Raw genomic sequence first — 17,457 nt, forward strand, 5'->3', positions numbered from 1 at the left:
AACATTTTTTGCAAAACTATGTGTTGCACAAAACTTTGGGACATTTCTACCCCAGTTTTCCAGCATAAAGTTCTTGATGAATTAGCCTCTTTTGTGTCATTTTTAATCATAAGCTATGGTATATTGATTGAAGTCAATATCGAATGCTAATTTTTGGCTGCTGTTTTTCTGCCTTGTAAGGATATGGCTACATGGATTATGGGATGCATTGCAACCTAATGAAGGCTGAACAGCAGATTCAGATTTTCTGGCTTGTTAGTTGTGACAATTTCTGGGTCACAACACATTCACTACTTGGCAATGTGCACACATTTTAGGTGATTTGTAGCCCTAGTCTAAAATTGGTATGCAGTGCCCCGAAAAAGTATTCAGACCCCGTGAACTTTTCCACATTTTTTTCATGTTACATTGTGAGGTGTAAAGGAAATTATACAGGGTTTTCTAAATATTTTTAAAAAATTAATCTGAAAATTGTGACGTGCATTTGTATTCAGCCCCCTTGAGTCAATACTTTGTAGGACCACCTCTCGCTGCAATTACTGCTGCGGTCTTTTGGGGTATGTCTCTACCAGCTTTGCACATCTACAGGTGACATTTTTGCCGCTTCTTCTTTGCACACTCGCTCTGGGAGGTTAGATGGAGGCGTCTGTGAAGAGTCATTTTCAAGTCTCGTCACAGAGTCTCACTGGGATTTAGGTCTGGACTGTGACCGGGCCATGCATGCTGTGATTTACACAATTCAATTGGTCATGGCTGCTTCTCTAGTAAATGCTCTCCTTGCTTGAGATGACTGTTAAAGTGGACGGCCATGTCTTGGTAGGTTTGCACTTGTGCCATACTCATTCCATTTTTGGATGATTTTTGAATGGTGCTGTGTGAGATGCTCAGACCTTTGGCGATTTTTTTATAACATAACCCTGCTTTACTCTTCTCCACAACATTATCCATTACCTGTCTGGTGGGCTCCTTGGTTTTCATGATGCTGTTTGATCATTTATGTTCTCAAACAAACCTCTGTGGCCTTCAGCTGTAGTTATACTGAGAATAAATTACATACAATTTACTAATTATGTGACATCTGGAGGTAATTTATCTCTCAGGCTTTTATATAAGGGGTATTAGACTACAGGGGCATGCATAAAAATGCACTTCACAATTTTCAGATTTATATTTTTGAAATAATTAGAAAACCCCGTAGCCATTATTTTACACTTCACAAATACTTGTTACTTTCTGTTGGTATCACATAAAATCACAATATAATAAATTTTTTAAAATTTGCATGACAAACTGGAAAGGTACGTGGGGCATGAATAATTTTTCAAAGCACTGTAGTTTCAGCATGATATGAATGTCATAAGAAAATCATCATTTTAGCAACACGATGGCAATACACTTATGGTATATGCACACGTTGTGTAATATGTGCATTTTTTTCTGAATTTTTTTTACTTATTCATTTGGATTGGTGAAAAATGCTGAAAAAAATGACATATTTGAATCTGCAAGGAAAATAAATAAGCAGCGTGTGAATGAAAATTCAGAAATCTCATTCATTTTGCATGTTCTGTAAACGACAGCGTTTTTAGTGCAGAAATATCCAACATGTGCACATACCAACGACCATATTAATATCAGTAGGCTATGTGTATGCCATTATGATCATCTAATAAACCAGCCTGCACATTTGCGATAAATGATTGAAGATAGGAGCCGTATAAATACATCTTTCCCATCTATTATTGCAATGACCACTCCACAACCATTACGATCATCTTATAAACCAGCCTGCACATTTGCGATAAATGATTGAAGATAGGAGCCGTATAAATACATCTTTCCCATATGAAAACTGAGCAAAATAATAAACCGATTAATTGGCATATACAGTACGTAGAACATACCCTTATTTTTATTTTCCATTTTTGCACTTATATACATGCATGCCTCAGAACTCGTGATGAGCGAACATGCTTGGATAATGTGTTATCCGAGCATGCTCGGGTGCTAACCGAGTGACTTCAGCATGCTCGAATACCATGTTCGAGTTCCCGCGGCTGCATGTCTCGACAGGCGCAACATATGCAGGAATTGCCTTACAAACACGTGTGCACTCCGTCATAACTGACAGAGAAGGAGCTGTAAAGCATTCTCACATGTCTTATGGTTCAGTAATGGTTCTTCTCTTCGCTTTATATGGTATACATGGCTTGTATGGGAATTTTTTTTTTATTTTGTGTTGTATACAGTTTATAGAGCTCGGGGTCCTGTGCAAGGCATTTATCACTAACACGTTTATGTATAAGATCTCCCCATATTACAAAAAACTAAGATTGTCAGCTCTTCTTCTTATGCAGACAACCTGTGGCGCTTTTCAATCAGTTTTATTTCATTTATTTTATTTATTTATTTTTTTTACTACTTGCTTCATGTTGTCTGTCATCTATTTGCCATTTATTTTTCTATATATTTCCATTTGTAAACAGATTTCATTTTCTGCTTTGGGTTTACTGCTCTGGTAAAAGAAATGACGGAATGTATATATGTAGGAGATATTTGTGAATATTGTTAGATTTCTAGTGAAAGGATAAAAAAAAACACATTTTTTTTTTATATAATTTTTATTTTTTAATTTCACGTTTTTACATTTTTGTTCCCACGGCTTCCCGCAGTTTTTGGGCATAGGATGGATTAGGGAGTGTGCGGGCGAGGGGCCATCATGAGCTCCGTTTACTCTCGTTTGTTATTTATGTTGTCCGCAGCCCAGCAGCGGGGCCCAGGGGAAAATGTCGGGTTCCTTTTTGCTGCCACCCCCCGCACCTGTGGCCAGGCCTGTCCCCCTTTCCCTGCCAGACACAAAACCTGTCACCAGCAACAACATTGTCCCAGAAGGAGGACTGTCAGCACCAGCATCACCCTGTAAGTGAAATTAATCACCCTAAATGCCCACATACAAAAAGAAATAACCCCTATCCTCCAGCTGCTCCAATGGTTTTGATACTAGGAGGGAGATCAGTAATATAAAGGCAATTTTAGTACAGGAAAGAGGGAGCATATTTAAAGAGGACCTGTCAAAAGGTCGAAAGTTTTATTCGCGCTGCTCCTTTGAGTATTCCATTTTTTGTTTCTTTAAAATCCGCCATACGGTTCCAGAGATATGGGTCTTTATGGTTTTTACAGACAAACAGGATCCTCTGGGGCGTGTCTTAAGGCTCATCTGCATAATTACCCTGTGAGCCACGCCCCCCCTTTTAAAGACGTAGCACTGAATAAAAGTCCCGTATCTCTGGAACCGTATGTCCGATTTTAAAAAAGAAAAAAGCTAAATATTTAGCACAAATAGATGAAGAGTAAAACCTGAACACTTTTGACTTGGTTTAAGGTTCTTTTTTGAGATGCGGTAATGTAAGTTGATGTATACCAAGATTAGGAAAATCAAGATAAAACAGTACAACTAGTGAGTGGGGGGGGGAATAAATACTGCACTACAGAGTGCAACACTGCATCTAAAAATGGAAGGCATTGATGTATTCACTCCCGTCATATAAGCTACAGTTAGGCAGAATTGTATTACAGGGCACATATAGTACCCATATATTGCGAAAAATATAGGACCTATATATTGCAACTTTCATGAAGCAAAACAGCCTTCACTAGTGCAAGATATCGAATCGACGTGGTAGATTTTAAAAGAAAAATCAGAAAGGTAATGTTGTAGCAGAAAAAAAAGAACCCAAAACCCTTTAATTACCAAAATCGTCACATACACAATTGCTTTCTGAACAAAAAAGAAAAAATATATTATTATTATTATTAATAATAATGTAGAGCTACAAAAGTAAATGTATTAATCACTATTGTGTGTACAGTAAAATGTGAAAGTCACTTTTTTAATATCACTTCTATGCTGACATACGACATCCAATCAAACAATAACAATGGAAATAGCTCAACAAAAGATAACATAACAAATGGTTTCTCCAAAATAGCCACAAAATGACATTTTTAATGAGTAAACTCAGAATTATTAACATCATTAATGACAAACGTTTTTAATACTTAGAAGAGCCCCTCTGGCTGGTATGACCAGCTGCCCCTCTGGCTGTTATGACTTGCTATATATATGATGTATATGATGGAATCTTAGCCTATTTTGCATGGGCAATGGCCTCTGGTACACTAAAATTGTTGAGTTGTAAAGAGAGTGCTCCAAAAAGTATGTAAATATCCGTATAATGATACAAAAACATACAAACGCTTTGAAAGTTCCTAGAAATACAGCTGCAAGCAGCGTTCACAAGTTCATAGTTACATGAACACTGGCTACACTACCAGGAAAGCAGAGAAAGAAAGCTGTCACCAGATTCTTGAAGAGGCATCTTGCAAAAACCCCCCACAAGTGACTGCAAAAGCTGCAGCAAGATATGGTAACATCAGACAACGGTGTCAGTTTTCACAGTAAGTCACACACTAAACTTTTAAGGTCTCTTTGACCAAATTCCAAGACTTGCATATACAGACCAGAAAGCCATGAAAAGTCAGTTACAATATGCTGAGAATCAAATAGTTAAGTCACAGAAGTTTGGGATTCTGTTTTGTTGAGATATGAAAAACCTTGAACATTTGGGGTCTTTAAATCATCGGAATGTCAGAAAGAGGAAAAAATGAAGCATGCACTTAAAGAAAACACACACTGCCTACAGTGAAGCATGGTGGTGGCTCGATAATACCTAAAATTAAGTACAATGGTGGCTTGGTAATCTTTACAGTAAATTATGATTGTGGTTTGGTGATATCCACAGTGAAGCATGGAGGAGGCTCCATGATACCTACAGTAAATCATAGTGGTGGCTTGGTGATCTCTAGAGTGAAAAATTACAGTGGCTCGGTTATGCTTACAGTGAAGAACAGCTGTGGCTCAGTGATGCCTACAGTGAATCACAGTGGCAGATTAGTGATGCTTACAGCGACGCATGGCAGTGGCTCCATGGTACTTACAGTCAATGGTGTTGGCTCGGTGATGCCTACATTGAATAATGGCAGTTTCTTGCTGATGCCTACAGTAAAGCATGGAAACTTGGCAATGACTAGACTGGATCACAGCAATGGTTCGGTGGTGACTAGAGTGGAGCACAACAATGACTCGGTGATGACTAGTGAAGCATGGTGGAGGCTCAGTGATGCCTACAGTGAATCATGGTGGTGGATCAGTGATGAGTACAGTAAAGCACAGCAGTCGCTCGGTAATCCTCTGGAGTTGCTTTGCTTCCTCTGACAGTGGAAACCTACAGCCTGTGAGGGAAAAACTGGATTCAATCAAGCATCAAAAAAGCATAAAAAATGCTGGAAGAAAACATCTTGCCTTCTGTGAAGAGGCTTAGGCATCCTTGAACCTTCCTACGCGACAATAATCACAAACATCCCGCAAAGTACACCAAGGTTTGGTTTCAGAAGAAGTGGCCTGCACTATTGCCTGGCTTGAACCACATTAAAAAAAATTTGGTGGGACTTGAACAAGAAAATTGCAACAAAAAACCCCAAACAATTAGTAAACTGGAGGTCAAAACGTCCGGTTATGTGGAAATAACTGAAAGTGGCATTTTGCTGTGAATTCGTAGAAACCACTTGTTATATCAATTGTGCTGAGCTTTGAGCATTGTTCTTGTTTGATTCCTTTATAATAGCAGAACGTTTTGCTCATAAACATAATTTGGGTTTATAGTTTTGTTTGTGTGCCAAAAGTGTCCCTTTTGTATACATGTATCATAGTTGACTAAACTTTTTTTAATTCAATTGTTCAAACTAAAATACATATGGAGGGACGTTTCATCTACACGGCGACAAGTGTTACGCGGCAGCAATTCTCTTTTATTGTAACACGACATATGTTTACATTAAGCCCTAATGGAAGTCAGTAGCAGACATATTCAATGAGCGACCGTGCTGGGATAAGGTGTTATCTGAGCATGCTCTAGTCTTAATTAAGTGTCTTCGGCGTGCTCGAAAAATATACTCGAGTCCCCGCGGCTGCATGTCTCGCTGCTGTTCGACAGCCACAACACATGCGGTGATTGCCTAACAAACAGGAAATCCCTGCATGTGTTGTGTCTGTTGTGCAGCCGCGAGACATGCAGCCTTAAACTTTGGCATTATAACTTATTTTATGTCAGATTAAAAAAAACGCTTTCCACTTCTTTCCCATATGCCAGATAGAATATATACAAGTGCTTCTCACAAAAATAGAATGACATCATAAAGGTAATTTATTTCAGTTCTTCAACACAAGAAGTGGCACTCATACATTATATAGAGTCATTACAGAGTGATCTATTTCACATGTTTATTTCTGTTAATGTTGATGATTATGGCTTACAGCCAATGAAAAGCCAAGTCATTATCTCAGTATATTAGAATAATTAACAAAAACCACCTGCAAAGGCTTCCTCAGCATTTATATAAAGGTCCTTTAGTCTGTTTCAGTAGCTCCACAATCATGGGGAAGACTGCTGACTTGACAGATGTCCAGAAGGCAGTCATTGACTCACTCCACAAGGAGGGTAAGCCACAAAAGGTCATTGCTAAAGAAGCCGGCTGGTCACACAGCACTGTATCCAAGCATATTAATGGAAAGTTGTGTGGAAGGAAAAAGTGTGGTAGAAAAAGGTGCACAAGCAACCGGGATAACCGCAGCCTTGGAAAGGATTGTTAAGAAAAGGACATTCAAAAAAGGTCGGGGAGATTCACAAGGAGTGGACTGCTGCTGGAGTCATTGCCTCAAGAGCCACCACACACAGACGTATCCAGGACATGGGCTACAAGTGTCACATTCCTTGTGTCAGCCGCTCATGACCAATAGACAACGCCAGAAGCGTCTTACCTGGGCCAAGGAGGAAAAGAACCGGACTGTTGCTCAGTGTTCCAATATGTTGTTTTCAGATGAAAGTACATTTTGCATTTCATTTGGAAATCAAGGTCCCAGAGTCTGGAGGAAGAGTGGAGAGGCCACAATCCAAGCTGCTGGAGGTCTAGTGTGAAGTCTCCACAATCAGTGATGGTTTGGGGAGCCATGTCATCTGCTGGTGTAGGTCCACTGTGTTTTATCAAGACCAAAGTCAGCGCAGCCGTCTACCAGGAAATGTTAGAGCACTTCATGCTTCCGTCTGCCGACAAGCTTTTTGGAGATGGAAATTTCATTCTCCAGCAGGACTTGGCTCCTGTCCACACTGCCAAAAGTGCCAATACCTGGTTTACAAACAACAGTATCACTGTGCTTGATTGGCAGCAAACTCGCCTGACCTTAACCCTATAGAGAATCTATGGGATATTGTCAAGAGGAAGATGAGACACCAGACCCAACAATGCAGACGAGCTGAAGGCTGCTATCAAAGCAACCTGGGCCTCCATAACCCCTCAGCAGCGCCACAGGCTGATCGCCTCCATGCCACGCCGCATTGATGCAGTAATTGATACAAAAGGAGCCCCGACCAAATATTGAGTGCATTTATTGAACATACATTTCAGTAGAACAACATTTTGGATTTTAAAATCCTTTTTCAAGCTGATGTTATAAAGTATTCTAATTTACTGAGATAATGACTTTTGGGTTTTCATTGGCTGTAAGCCATAATCATCAACATTAACAGAAATAAACACGTGAAATAGATCACTCTGTAATGACTCTATAGAATATATGAGTTTCACTTTTTGTATTGAAGAACTTAAATAAATTAACTTTTTGATGATATTCTAATTTTGTGAGAAGTGCCTGTATATATTTTATTTGGTGCGTCTTTTTTTCAATTAAAGTGAGCTTCCATTAATGAAAAGGGGTATTCTCAAGTATTGAAGATATCACCTATCTCTCAGATAGAGAATACTCTCCAAATCGCTGACGGACCCCAGTGATCAGGATATTATCATACAGTATGTAGGGGATAACTTCCAAAGTAGAGTATAGCCCTTATCATCTAATTAATATCCTCATTATTAATGAGAGCTAGTTACCATTAATTCCATCAATGAAGTATTAAATTAGTAAAGTAAAACATTCAGAATGATAATAGCATCATATAGATTTAAAAAAAACAACAACAACATTTTTTGCAAGTCAAATTAATTTGCCGAATAGTAGACACATTTGCAAACATCGGGCATCCTTTATGAAAAGCTTCTAATAGTAAATGTTTCTGGTTTTGCCCATAGGAATCAGCTTTCTCTTCCTAAACTGTAAAAAAAATGAAAACTCTGCTGTTGTTTGCTGTAGGCATCAAATTAATTTTTTTTCTATTGGGCATTTTTTTTTCTTTTTTTAATAACTGAGACTCGTAGTTTTTACAGATTTACTAAGCGGTAATGTGTCAGATGAACGCGTTTCGACTGTTTGGAATCTTCTTCAGGTGTATTGCTATTGATAAACACCTGAAGAAGGCTCCAAACAGCTGAAACGCGTTGTGTATATAGTTTTTATTTGTTTTCTATCAGTGTGGATAAAAATTGTTAATCTACAAGCAATGTGAAGTTCCTGCACATTGATTTCTCTGATTGAGGTTGTATGACGTAGGGTTTCAATTTTACCGCGACTCCCAGAGGATCAAATGTTGCAGTGGATCCCTAGCTGCCGTTCCTATAAAAACATGTTTTAGGGTTTCAGACCTAAATTCATTTATACATTGTAAATATTCAACCTTTACCTTAAAAACAAAGTGGCTGATTTATGAAAATCGGCATTTTTCACGTAGGTCTTGATGATAGGGAGCGATGACGTGCAAGGCTCCTGATTATGGGGTGTACGTATTGTGGCCCCTCTGTGTGCACCTCACCACAAATCTTACAGGATCATCAATGATGATGCAAGCAGCTCATATAGTGACAGTGACTGCACCAGCAGAATAGTGAGCACAGCTCTGGGGTATAATACAGGATGTAACTCAGGATCAGTAATGTAATGTATGCACACAGTGACTGCACCAGCAGAATAGTGAGAGCAGCTCTGGGGTATAATACAGGGTGTAACTCAGGATCAGTAATGTATGTACACAGTGACTGCACCAGCAGAATAGTGAGTGCAGCTCTGGGGTATAATACAGGATGTAACTCAGGATCAGTAATGTAATGTATGTACACAATGACTGCACCAGCAGAATAGTGAGTGCAACTCTGGGGTATAATACAGGATGTAACTCAGGATCAGTAATGTAATGTATGTACACAGTGACTGCACCAGCAGAATAGTGAGTGCAGCTCTGGAGTATAATACAGGATGTAACTCAGGATCAGTAATGTAATGTATGTACACAGTGACTGCACCAGCAGAATAGTGAGTGCAGCTCTGGGGTATAATACAGGATGTAACTCAGGATCAGTAATGTAATGTATGTACACAGTGACTGCACCAGCAGAATAGTGAGTGCAGCTCTGGAGTATAATACAGATGTAACTCGGGATCAGTACAGGATCAGTAATGTAATGTATGTACACAGTGACTGTGTAACAAGGTGGCACAGGGTGATAGTCATGACCAAGTCCATAAGCAACAGTCCACAAACACCCCAGCCCCTTGCACATGAAAAAATAGACAAACTTCCAGCCCTGTGGCTCAGTTACCTCTGACATACGGTTGTTCTCCTTACTGGAACGGCATCCTCCGGATGCACTACAAATCACGCTTCGGTCCCAACAGTGGAAAGAACTTTAATAAAGGTGAAGGAATGAGGTGACAGATGAGGGAAAAATTGAGGTAAAACTTCCTGCACTTTCCCTATCCAGAAATGCAGCAATGTCAGCACTCCCACAGACACGGAGAGCTAACAGTCCTTCGGTGGGCACTTCCACGGTTCCCACTGCCCGGCAGTCCTTGGCAGTGCCCTAGTGTTCTAGTCCCCTCAGGGGGGTATATTCTGCTCCCAACGCTGGCGCACAACCTGCCATGGGCAAGCCTGCCCAGGCTCTGCTGCAGAAGCAAGAAATTGCTTCTTCTTCCAGGCTGCTAACCCAGCCCCTTTTTGTTAACTCTTACTGTCCTTGAACTAATCATGTTCAATACAGTGCAATATAATACAAAGACAGGAAATAAGGTAAACATCACACAGTACCCATACAATCATAAAACAGTAGTAATATGTTAATACATAGCCAAACTATCAGAATACCGCATGGGGGCATGTGCCCAACATAAAGGAGAGAGGAGACAACTGAGGGTCTCTGCCACCTTCTTACAACCCTCCCTCCTAAAATATAGTTGTCCCCAACCATAATGGCTCCCAAAACAAGAAAAGTAATATAGTCCATAAAAACATACTTAGTCTCTTAAAGGGGTCCATCTGACTCTGATCCCCAGGTTCCTGGGACTCCTGTAAACATAAGGGCCTGATGGCCACTTAACGCAGTACCCATAGCCCTGACCCAGCTCACTCCTTGGGTCCTCCTGATCGGCTTCCCCGCTCCCTCCTTTGACCAGACCACGGGCCCACCAACTTATTTGTGCGCTGCGTCTAACAGGGGGCTAATCTAGGGTTAAAATTGGTCAAAGTTCTGAGTTAAAACAGTTCAGTCTTTACAGCAGCTACACATACAGTTTATAACAATCAACCCTTGTAAGGTTTCAGCACCATGATCCAGCAGGGGTTGTGCAACCGTGCACAAAAAAACTTGGAGGAGGGGGAAAACAGCAGTCATTCAGCTGTGACCGTGCTGGCCACTCCTGAAACCTCAGTCCTGGTGCCGTACTGGGCTCACTGCCCTTTCAGAGACGCAGAACAGTCTCTAACATGGTGCAACCAGCACAACACTTTACTTTAAAGGAGCCACATCAATCAACACCTCTGAATAGTATAGTGGGCCGCATGCAGACCCTGTACTGCAATGTATGCATGGGATTAGGATATGCTGGAGGAGGAGTCTTCACTATTTACTCTACTCTGCACCCCATCCAGCGGTGGCCCCATGGCTCCCAGAGCTGACGGCTCCAGTGACTCATCTGCGGTCGCCACATGCTGTTCAGGCGCCGTTTCCTCTTGCCCTGTGGCAGGAGCTGCGGCCATTGCAATTGGCCGCTCACAACTTCGGGCCCCTGGTGGTGGTCCTTCCTCCCGATTGGAGGCCATCCTCACGGCCACTGCATATGGCCCTCGTGGCCCCTGCTCCTTGATGAAGGTGACACGGTCCCACAGCTGAAGGGGACCTCCTGAAACAACGGATCCGGCATTAACATAGACCTTTGCTCTGGTATTGGTCTCCTGGACAAAACCGTATCCCCTCACAAGATCAAGGTGCCGAATCACACAGCTGGTCATCCATCCAGCCATAGCTCCCCTGCCAAGGTACTGCAGTTGTTTGACAATGCAGCGCTCTTGCCGCTTCTTCTCTTTAATGACACCTCAGATCCACCAAGCTTCTCCAGCCATGGGCACTCGGGGCTCCTCCACATACGCGCCGCTGGTGCCAGACAGAACAGGCGCAAACCGGGAGGATGCAGGTGCCACCAATTCCGGGGACAACGGTGGAGTCGGGAGATGAGATGCCGACCGGAGAGGACGGCGGGGCGATGGGAGGTGGAGCAGAGGCTGAGGTGACAGGACAGCCGGGCAGGAACTCTCTAGTCACTGCCACTGTGTCCAGTGACAATCCTCTGGCACAGCTGTTGGTGCCAGTGATCACGGCTGCAACAATCCCCCTCAGGGCAGCCTCCTTTGTCTTCCAAACTCCTTCTGGTTCTGGTCTGGGCGCTGCCAATCCAACGAGCTCCTCGCTCTCCACCGGCTCCTTGTCCAATGGCTGGAATGGGTGCCACTCCTCCAGCTCCTCCAACCACCAGGCCTCAAGATGCAGGCCCGACTCCACCCGGGCCGCGGTTTGCATCTAGTCCTGATTGCCGACGCCACCGCAGAAAGATATGCTTCTTCTCTGCATTGTGCCAGGTAATGGCATCTCTCTTCCGGACATACGATCTTGCTCTTCTGGGCTCCACCCGTTCGTGGACAGAGTCACGTCCTTGTTATGGACCTGGTGGTTAGGAGCACCCGGCACGACCTGATAGTTAAACTCACACAGGACAAGCTCTGGGATGTGGGAGCTCTGCTGACCGCAACTCCTAATCCTATCACAAAAACTAGAAATAGCCGTGGAGCGTTCCTGACACTCCCTAGACGCCTCTTCACAGCCTAAGAGCTAGCTAGCCCTAGAGATAGAAAATAAAGCCTACCTTGCCTCAGAGAAATTCCCCAAAGGAAAAGGCAGCCCCCCACATATATTGACTGTGAGTAAAGATGAAAGTCACAAATGCAGAAATGAAACAGGTTTCAGCAAAGGGAGGACAGACTTACTAAACAGACAGAGGATAGGAAAGGTATCTTTGCGGTCAGCACAAAAAACTACAAAAGACCACACAGAGTGTGCAAAAAGACCTCTGCACCGACTAACGGTGCGGAGATGCCACTCTGCATCCCAGAGCTTCCAGCTAGCAAGGCAAAATCATGATATCCAGCTGGACAAGGAAACAATGAACAAATAATAACTAGCAGGAACTTAGCTTCTGCTGGAGTAGACAGGTCACCAGAAAGATCCAAGAGCGAACTGAACCAATGCAGGAACATTGACAGCTGGCATGGAGTAACGATCTGAGTGGAGTTAAATAAAGCAGCCAACCAAAGGATAAACCACGTCACCTGTGTAAGGAACCTCAGAAGCAGCAGCTCCACTCACAGCCACCAGAGGGAGTCCATGGACAGAACTCGCCGAAGTAAAATTCACGACCACAGGAGGGAGTTCGACAACAGAAATCACAACAGTACCCCCCCTTGAGGGGTCACCAAACCCTCACCAGAGCCCCCAGGCCGATCAGGATGAGCCAAATGAAAGGCACGAACTAGATCGGCAGCATGAACATCAGAGGCAACAACCCAGGAATTATCTTCCTGACCATAACCCTTCCACTTGACCAGGTACTGGAGTTTCCATCTCGAAACACGAGAATCCAAAATCTTCTCCACCACATACTCCAACTCCCCCTCGACCAACACCGGGGCAGGAGGATCAACGGAGGGAACCATAGGCGCCATGTATCTCCGCAACAACAACCTATGGAACACATTATGGATGGCAAAAGAAGCTGGAAGGGCCAAACTAAATGACACAGGATTGAGAACTTCAGAAATCTTATACGGACCAATGAAACGAGGCTTAAACTTAGGAGAGGAAACCTTCATAGGAACATAACGAGACGACAACCAAACCAAATCCCCAACACGAAGTCGGGGACCAACACAACGCTGGCGGTTAGCAAAACGTTGAGCCCTCTCCTGGGACAATGTCAAATTGTCCACCACATGAGTCCAAATCTGCTGCAACCTGTCTACCACAGTATCCACACCAGGACAGTCCGAAGGCTCAACCTGCCCTGAAGAGAAACGAGGATGGAAACCAGAATTACAGAAAAAAGGAGAAACCAAAGTAGCCGAGCTGACCCAATTATTAAGGGCGAACTCAGCCAAAGGCAAGAAGGACACCTAATCATTCTGATCAGCAGAAACAAAGCATCTCAGATATGTTTCCAAAGTCTGATTAGTTCGTTCGGTTTGGCCATTAGTCTGAGGATGGAAAGCCGAGGAAAAAGACAAGTCAATGCCCATCCTAGCACAAAAGGCTCGCCAAAACCTCGAAACAAACTGGGAACCTCTGTCCGAAACGATGTTCTCCGGAATGCCATGCAAACGAACCACATGCTGGAAAAACAATGGCACCAAATCAGAGGAGGAAGGCAATTTAGACAAGGGTACCAAATGGACCATCTTAGAGAAGCGGTCACAAACCACCTAAATGACCGACATCCTTTGAGAAACAGGGAGATCAGAAATAAAATCCATGGAAATATGCGTCCAGGGCCTCTTCGGGACCGGCAAGGGCAAAAGCAACCCACTGGCATGAGAACAGCAGGGCTTAGCCCGAGCATAAGTCCCACAGGACTGCACAAAAGAACGCACATCCCATGACAAAGAAGGCCACCAAAAGGATCTAGCCACCAAATCTCTGGTACCAAAGAATCCAGGATGACCCGCCAACACCGAACAATGAACCTCAGAGATAACTCTACTAGTCCATCTATCAGGGACAAACAGTTTCTCCGTTGGACAACGGTCAGGTCTATCAGCCTGAAACTTCTGCAGCACGCGCCGCAAATCAGGGGAGATGGCAGACAAAATTACCCCCTCTTTGAGAATACCCGCCGGCTCCGGAACACCCGGAGAGTCAGGCACAAAACTCCTTGACAGGGCATCAGCCTTCACATTCTTAGATCCCGGAAGGTATGAAACCACAAAATCAAAACGGGAGAAGAAGAGCGACCATCGAGCCTGTCTAGGATTCAACCGTTTGGCAGACTCGAGATAAGTCAAATTCTTGTGATCCGTCAACACCACCACGCGATGTTTAGCTCCTTCAAGCCAATGTCGCCACTCCTCGAATGCCAACTTCATGGCCAACAACTCTCGATTGCCAACATCATAATTGCGCTCAGCAGGCAAGAATTTTCTAGAAAAGAAGGCACATGGTTTCATCACCGAGCCATCAGAACTTCTTTGCGACAAAACAGCCCCTGCTCCAATCTCAGAAGCATCAACCTCGACCTGAAACGGGAGCGAAACATCTGGCTGGCACAACACGGGGGCAGAAGAAAAACGACGCTTCAACTCCTGAAAAGCCTCTACAGCCGCAGAGGACCAATTGACCACATCAGCACCTTTCTTGGTCAAATCAGTCAACGGTTTAGCAATACTAGAAAAATTAGCGATGAAGCGACAGTAAAAATTAGCAAAGCCCAGGAACTTCTGCAGGCTCTTCACAGATGTCGGCTGAGTCCAATCATAAATGGCCTGAACTTTAACAGGGTCCATCTCGATAGTAGAAGGGGAAAAAATGAAACCCAAAAATGAAACCTTCTGAACTCCAAAGAGACACTTTGACCCCTTCACAAACAAGGAATTCGCACGAAGGACCTGGAACACCATTCTGACCTGCTTCACATGAGACTCCCAATCATCCGAAAAGACCAAAATGTCATCCAAATATACAATCATGAATCTATCCAGGTACTCTCGGAAGATGTCATGCATAAAGGACTGCAACACAGATGGAGCATTAGAAAGCCCGAATGGCATAACCAGGTACTCAAAATGGCCCTCGGGCGTATTAAATGCTGTTTTCCATTCATCACCCTGTTTAATTCGCACAAGATTATATGCCCCTCGAAGATCTATCTTGGTGAACCAACTAGCCCCCTTAATCCGAGCAAACAAATCAGACAGCAGCGGCAAAGGGTACTGAAATTTGACTGTGATCTTATTAAGAAGGCGGTAATCAATACAAGGTCTCAAAGAGCCATCCTTCTTGGCCACAAAAAAGAACCCTGCTCCCAATGGTGACGACGACGGGCGAATATGACCCTTCTCCAAGGATTCCTTTATTTAACTCCACTCAGATCGTTACTCCATGCCAGCTGTCAATGTTCCTGCATTGGTTCAGTTCGCTCTTGGATCTTTCTGGTGACCTGTCTACTCCAGCAGAAGCTAAGTTCCTGCTAGTTATTATTTGTTCATTGTTTCCTTGTCCAGCTGGATATCATGATTTTGCCTTGCTAGCTGGAAGCTCTGGGATGCAGAGTGGCATCTCCGCACCGTTAGTCGGTGCGGAGGTCTTTTTGCACACTCTGCGTGGCCTTTTGTAGTTTTTTGTGCTGACCGCAAAGATACCTTTCCTATCCTCTGTCTGTCTAGTAAGTCTGGCCTCCCTTTGCTGAAACCTGTTTCATTTCTGCGTTTGTGACCTTCATCTTTACTCACAGTCAATATATGTGGGGGGCTGCCTTTTCCTTTGGGGAATTTCTCTGAGGCAAGGTAGGCTTTATTTTCTATCTCTAGGGCTAGCTAGCTCTTAGGCTGTGAAGAGGCGTCTAGGGAGTGTCGGGAACGCTCCACGGCTATTTCTAGTTGTTGTGATAGCATTAGGGGTTGCGGTCAGCAGAGCTCCCACATCCCAGAGCTTGTCCTGTGTGAGTTTAACTATCAGGTCGTGCCGGGTGCTCCTAACCACCAGGTCCATAACAGTACAGCTGGCATGGAGTAACGATCTGAGTGGAGTTAAATAAAGCAGCCAACCAAAGGATCAACCACCTCACCTGTGTAAGGAACCTCAGAAGCAGCAGTTCCACTCACAGCCACCAGAGGGAGTCCATGGACAGAACTCGCCGAAGTACCATTCACGACCACAGGAGGGAGTTCGACAACAGAATTCACAACACGTCCTGCTGCTCCACCCGTTTCTTCTGACCAGGCTGGAAGGACAGCAGCTTCTACTTCGCCTGCACCCATTTAGGGCAGGCATTCTTCAATAAGGGACATGGCTTTCTTTCTTTTGGCACGAAGGTTCTTCCCTGACGCCCACGAAAGGTAGCACCATCCTTTAGCTTTCATGCCAACGGCCACCATCTTCTCAGCAGCGGTCGGCACCATCTTTAAATCTTCAACAGCCGCCATCTTTGACTCTTTCACAGCGGTCTACAATTCACAAATCTCAGGAGTCTTCTCCATCAGCATCTCAAATTCACTGTCAGCTGCCATCTTCAACTCTTTCATGGCGGGCAACAATTCACAAATCCTGGGCATCTTCTTTATCAGTCTTGGGTTTGCAGGGCTGCTGGGTTCAATCTTGCAGACTACACCAAATGTAACAAGGTGGCACGGGGTGGTAGACAAAGTCCCAGCCCTGTGGCACTGTTACCTCTGACACACTTTTTTTCTCCTTACTGGAAGAGCGTCCTCCGGATGCACCACACCTCACACTTTGGTTCCAACAGTAGAAAGAACTTTAATAAAAATGAAGGAATGCAGCAATGTCAATTCTCCCATGGACACAGAGAGCCAACAGTCCTTCGGTGGGCACTTCTACAGTTCCAGTGCCTGTTCCCACTGCCCGGCAATCCTTGGCAGTGCCCTAGTGTTCTAGTCCCCTCTGGGGGTATATTCTGCTCCCAAGGCTCGGCACTAACCCAGCCCCTTTCTGTTAACTCTTACTGTCCCTGAACTAATTGTGTTCAATACAGTGCAATATAATACAAAGACGGGAAATAATGCAAACATCACACAGTACACACGCACAATTATAAAATTATAAAACAGTAGTAATATGATAATACATAGCCAAACTATCAGAACACCGCATGGGGGCACGTGTCTAACATAAAGTAGAGGAGGAAACCGAGGGTCCCTGTCACCTCCTTACAACTGCACCAGCAGAATAGTGAGTGCAGCTCTGGAGTATAATACAGGATGTAACTCAGGATCAGTAATGTAATGTATGTACACAGTGACTGCACCAGCAGAATAGTGAGTGCAGCTCTGGAGTATAATACAGGATGTATCTCATGATCAGTATAAAATAAGAAATATAACATTTATCACACAGAAAAAA

General features: G+C 43.7%; 1 protein-coding gene across 10 annotated transcripts in view; it reads left to right on the plus strand.

Moving 5' to 3' along the window:
• Positions 1-17,457, plus strand: part of NFIX (nuclear factor I X) — a 278,075-nt gene that overhangs the window by 252,381 nt on the left and 8,237 nt on the right. For 3 of the 10 annotated variants that reach the window (XM_069767170.1, XM_069767171.1, XM_069767173.1), the window contains one exon: positions 2,763-2,919. The exons of the other annotated variants lie outside the window; for them this stretch is intronic. In XM_069767170.1, coding sequence (XP_069623271.1) covers positions 2,763-2,919 — 157 coding nt within the window. The remainder of the gene's footprint in view (positions 1-2,762; positions 2,920-17,457) is intronic. 10 annotated transcript variants of the gene reach the window in all.

Source organism: Ranitomeya imitator, chromosome 4, assembly GCF_032444005.1.
Source record: "Ranitomeya imitator isolate aRanImi1 chromosome 4, aRanImi1.pri, whole genome shotgun sequence".
Classification (NCBI taxonomy): domain Eukaryota; kingdom Metazoa; phylum Chordata; class Amphibia; order Anura; family Dendrobatidae; genus Ranitomeya; species Ranitomeya imitator.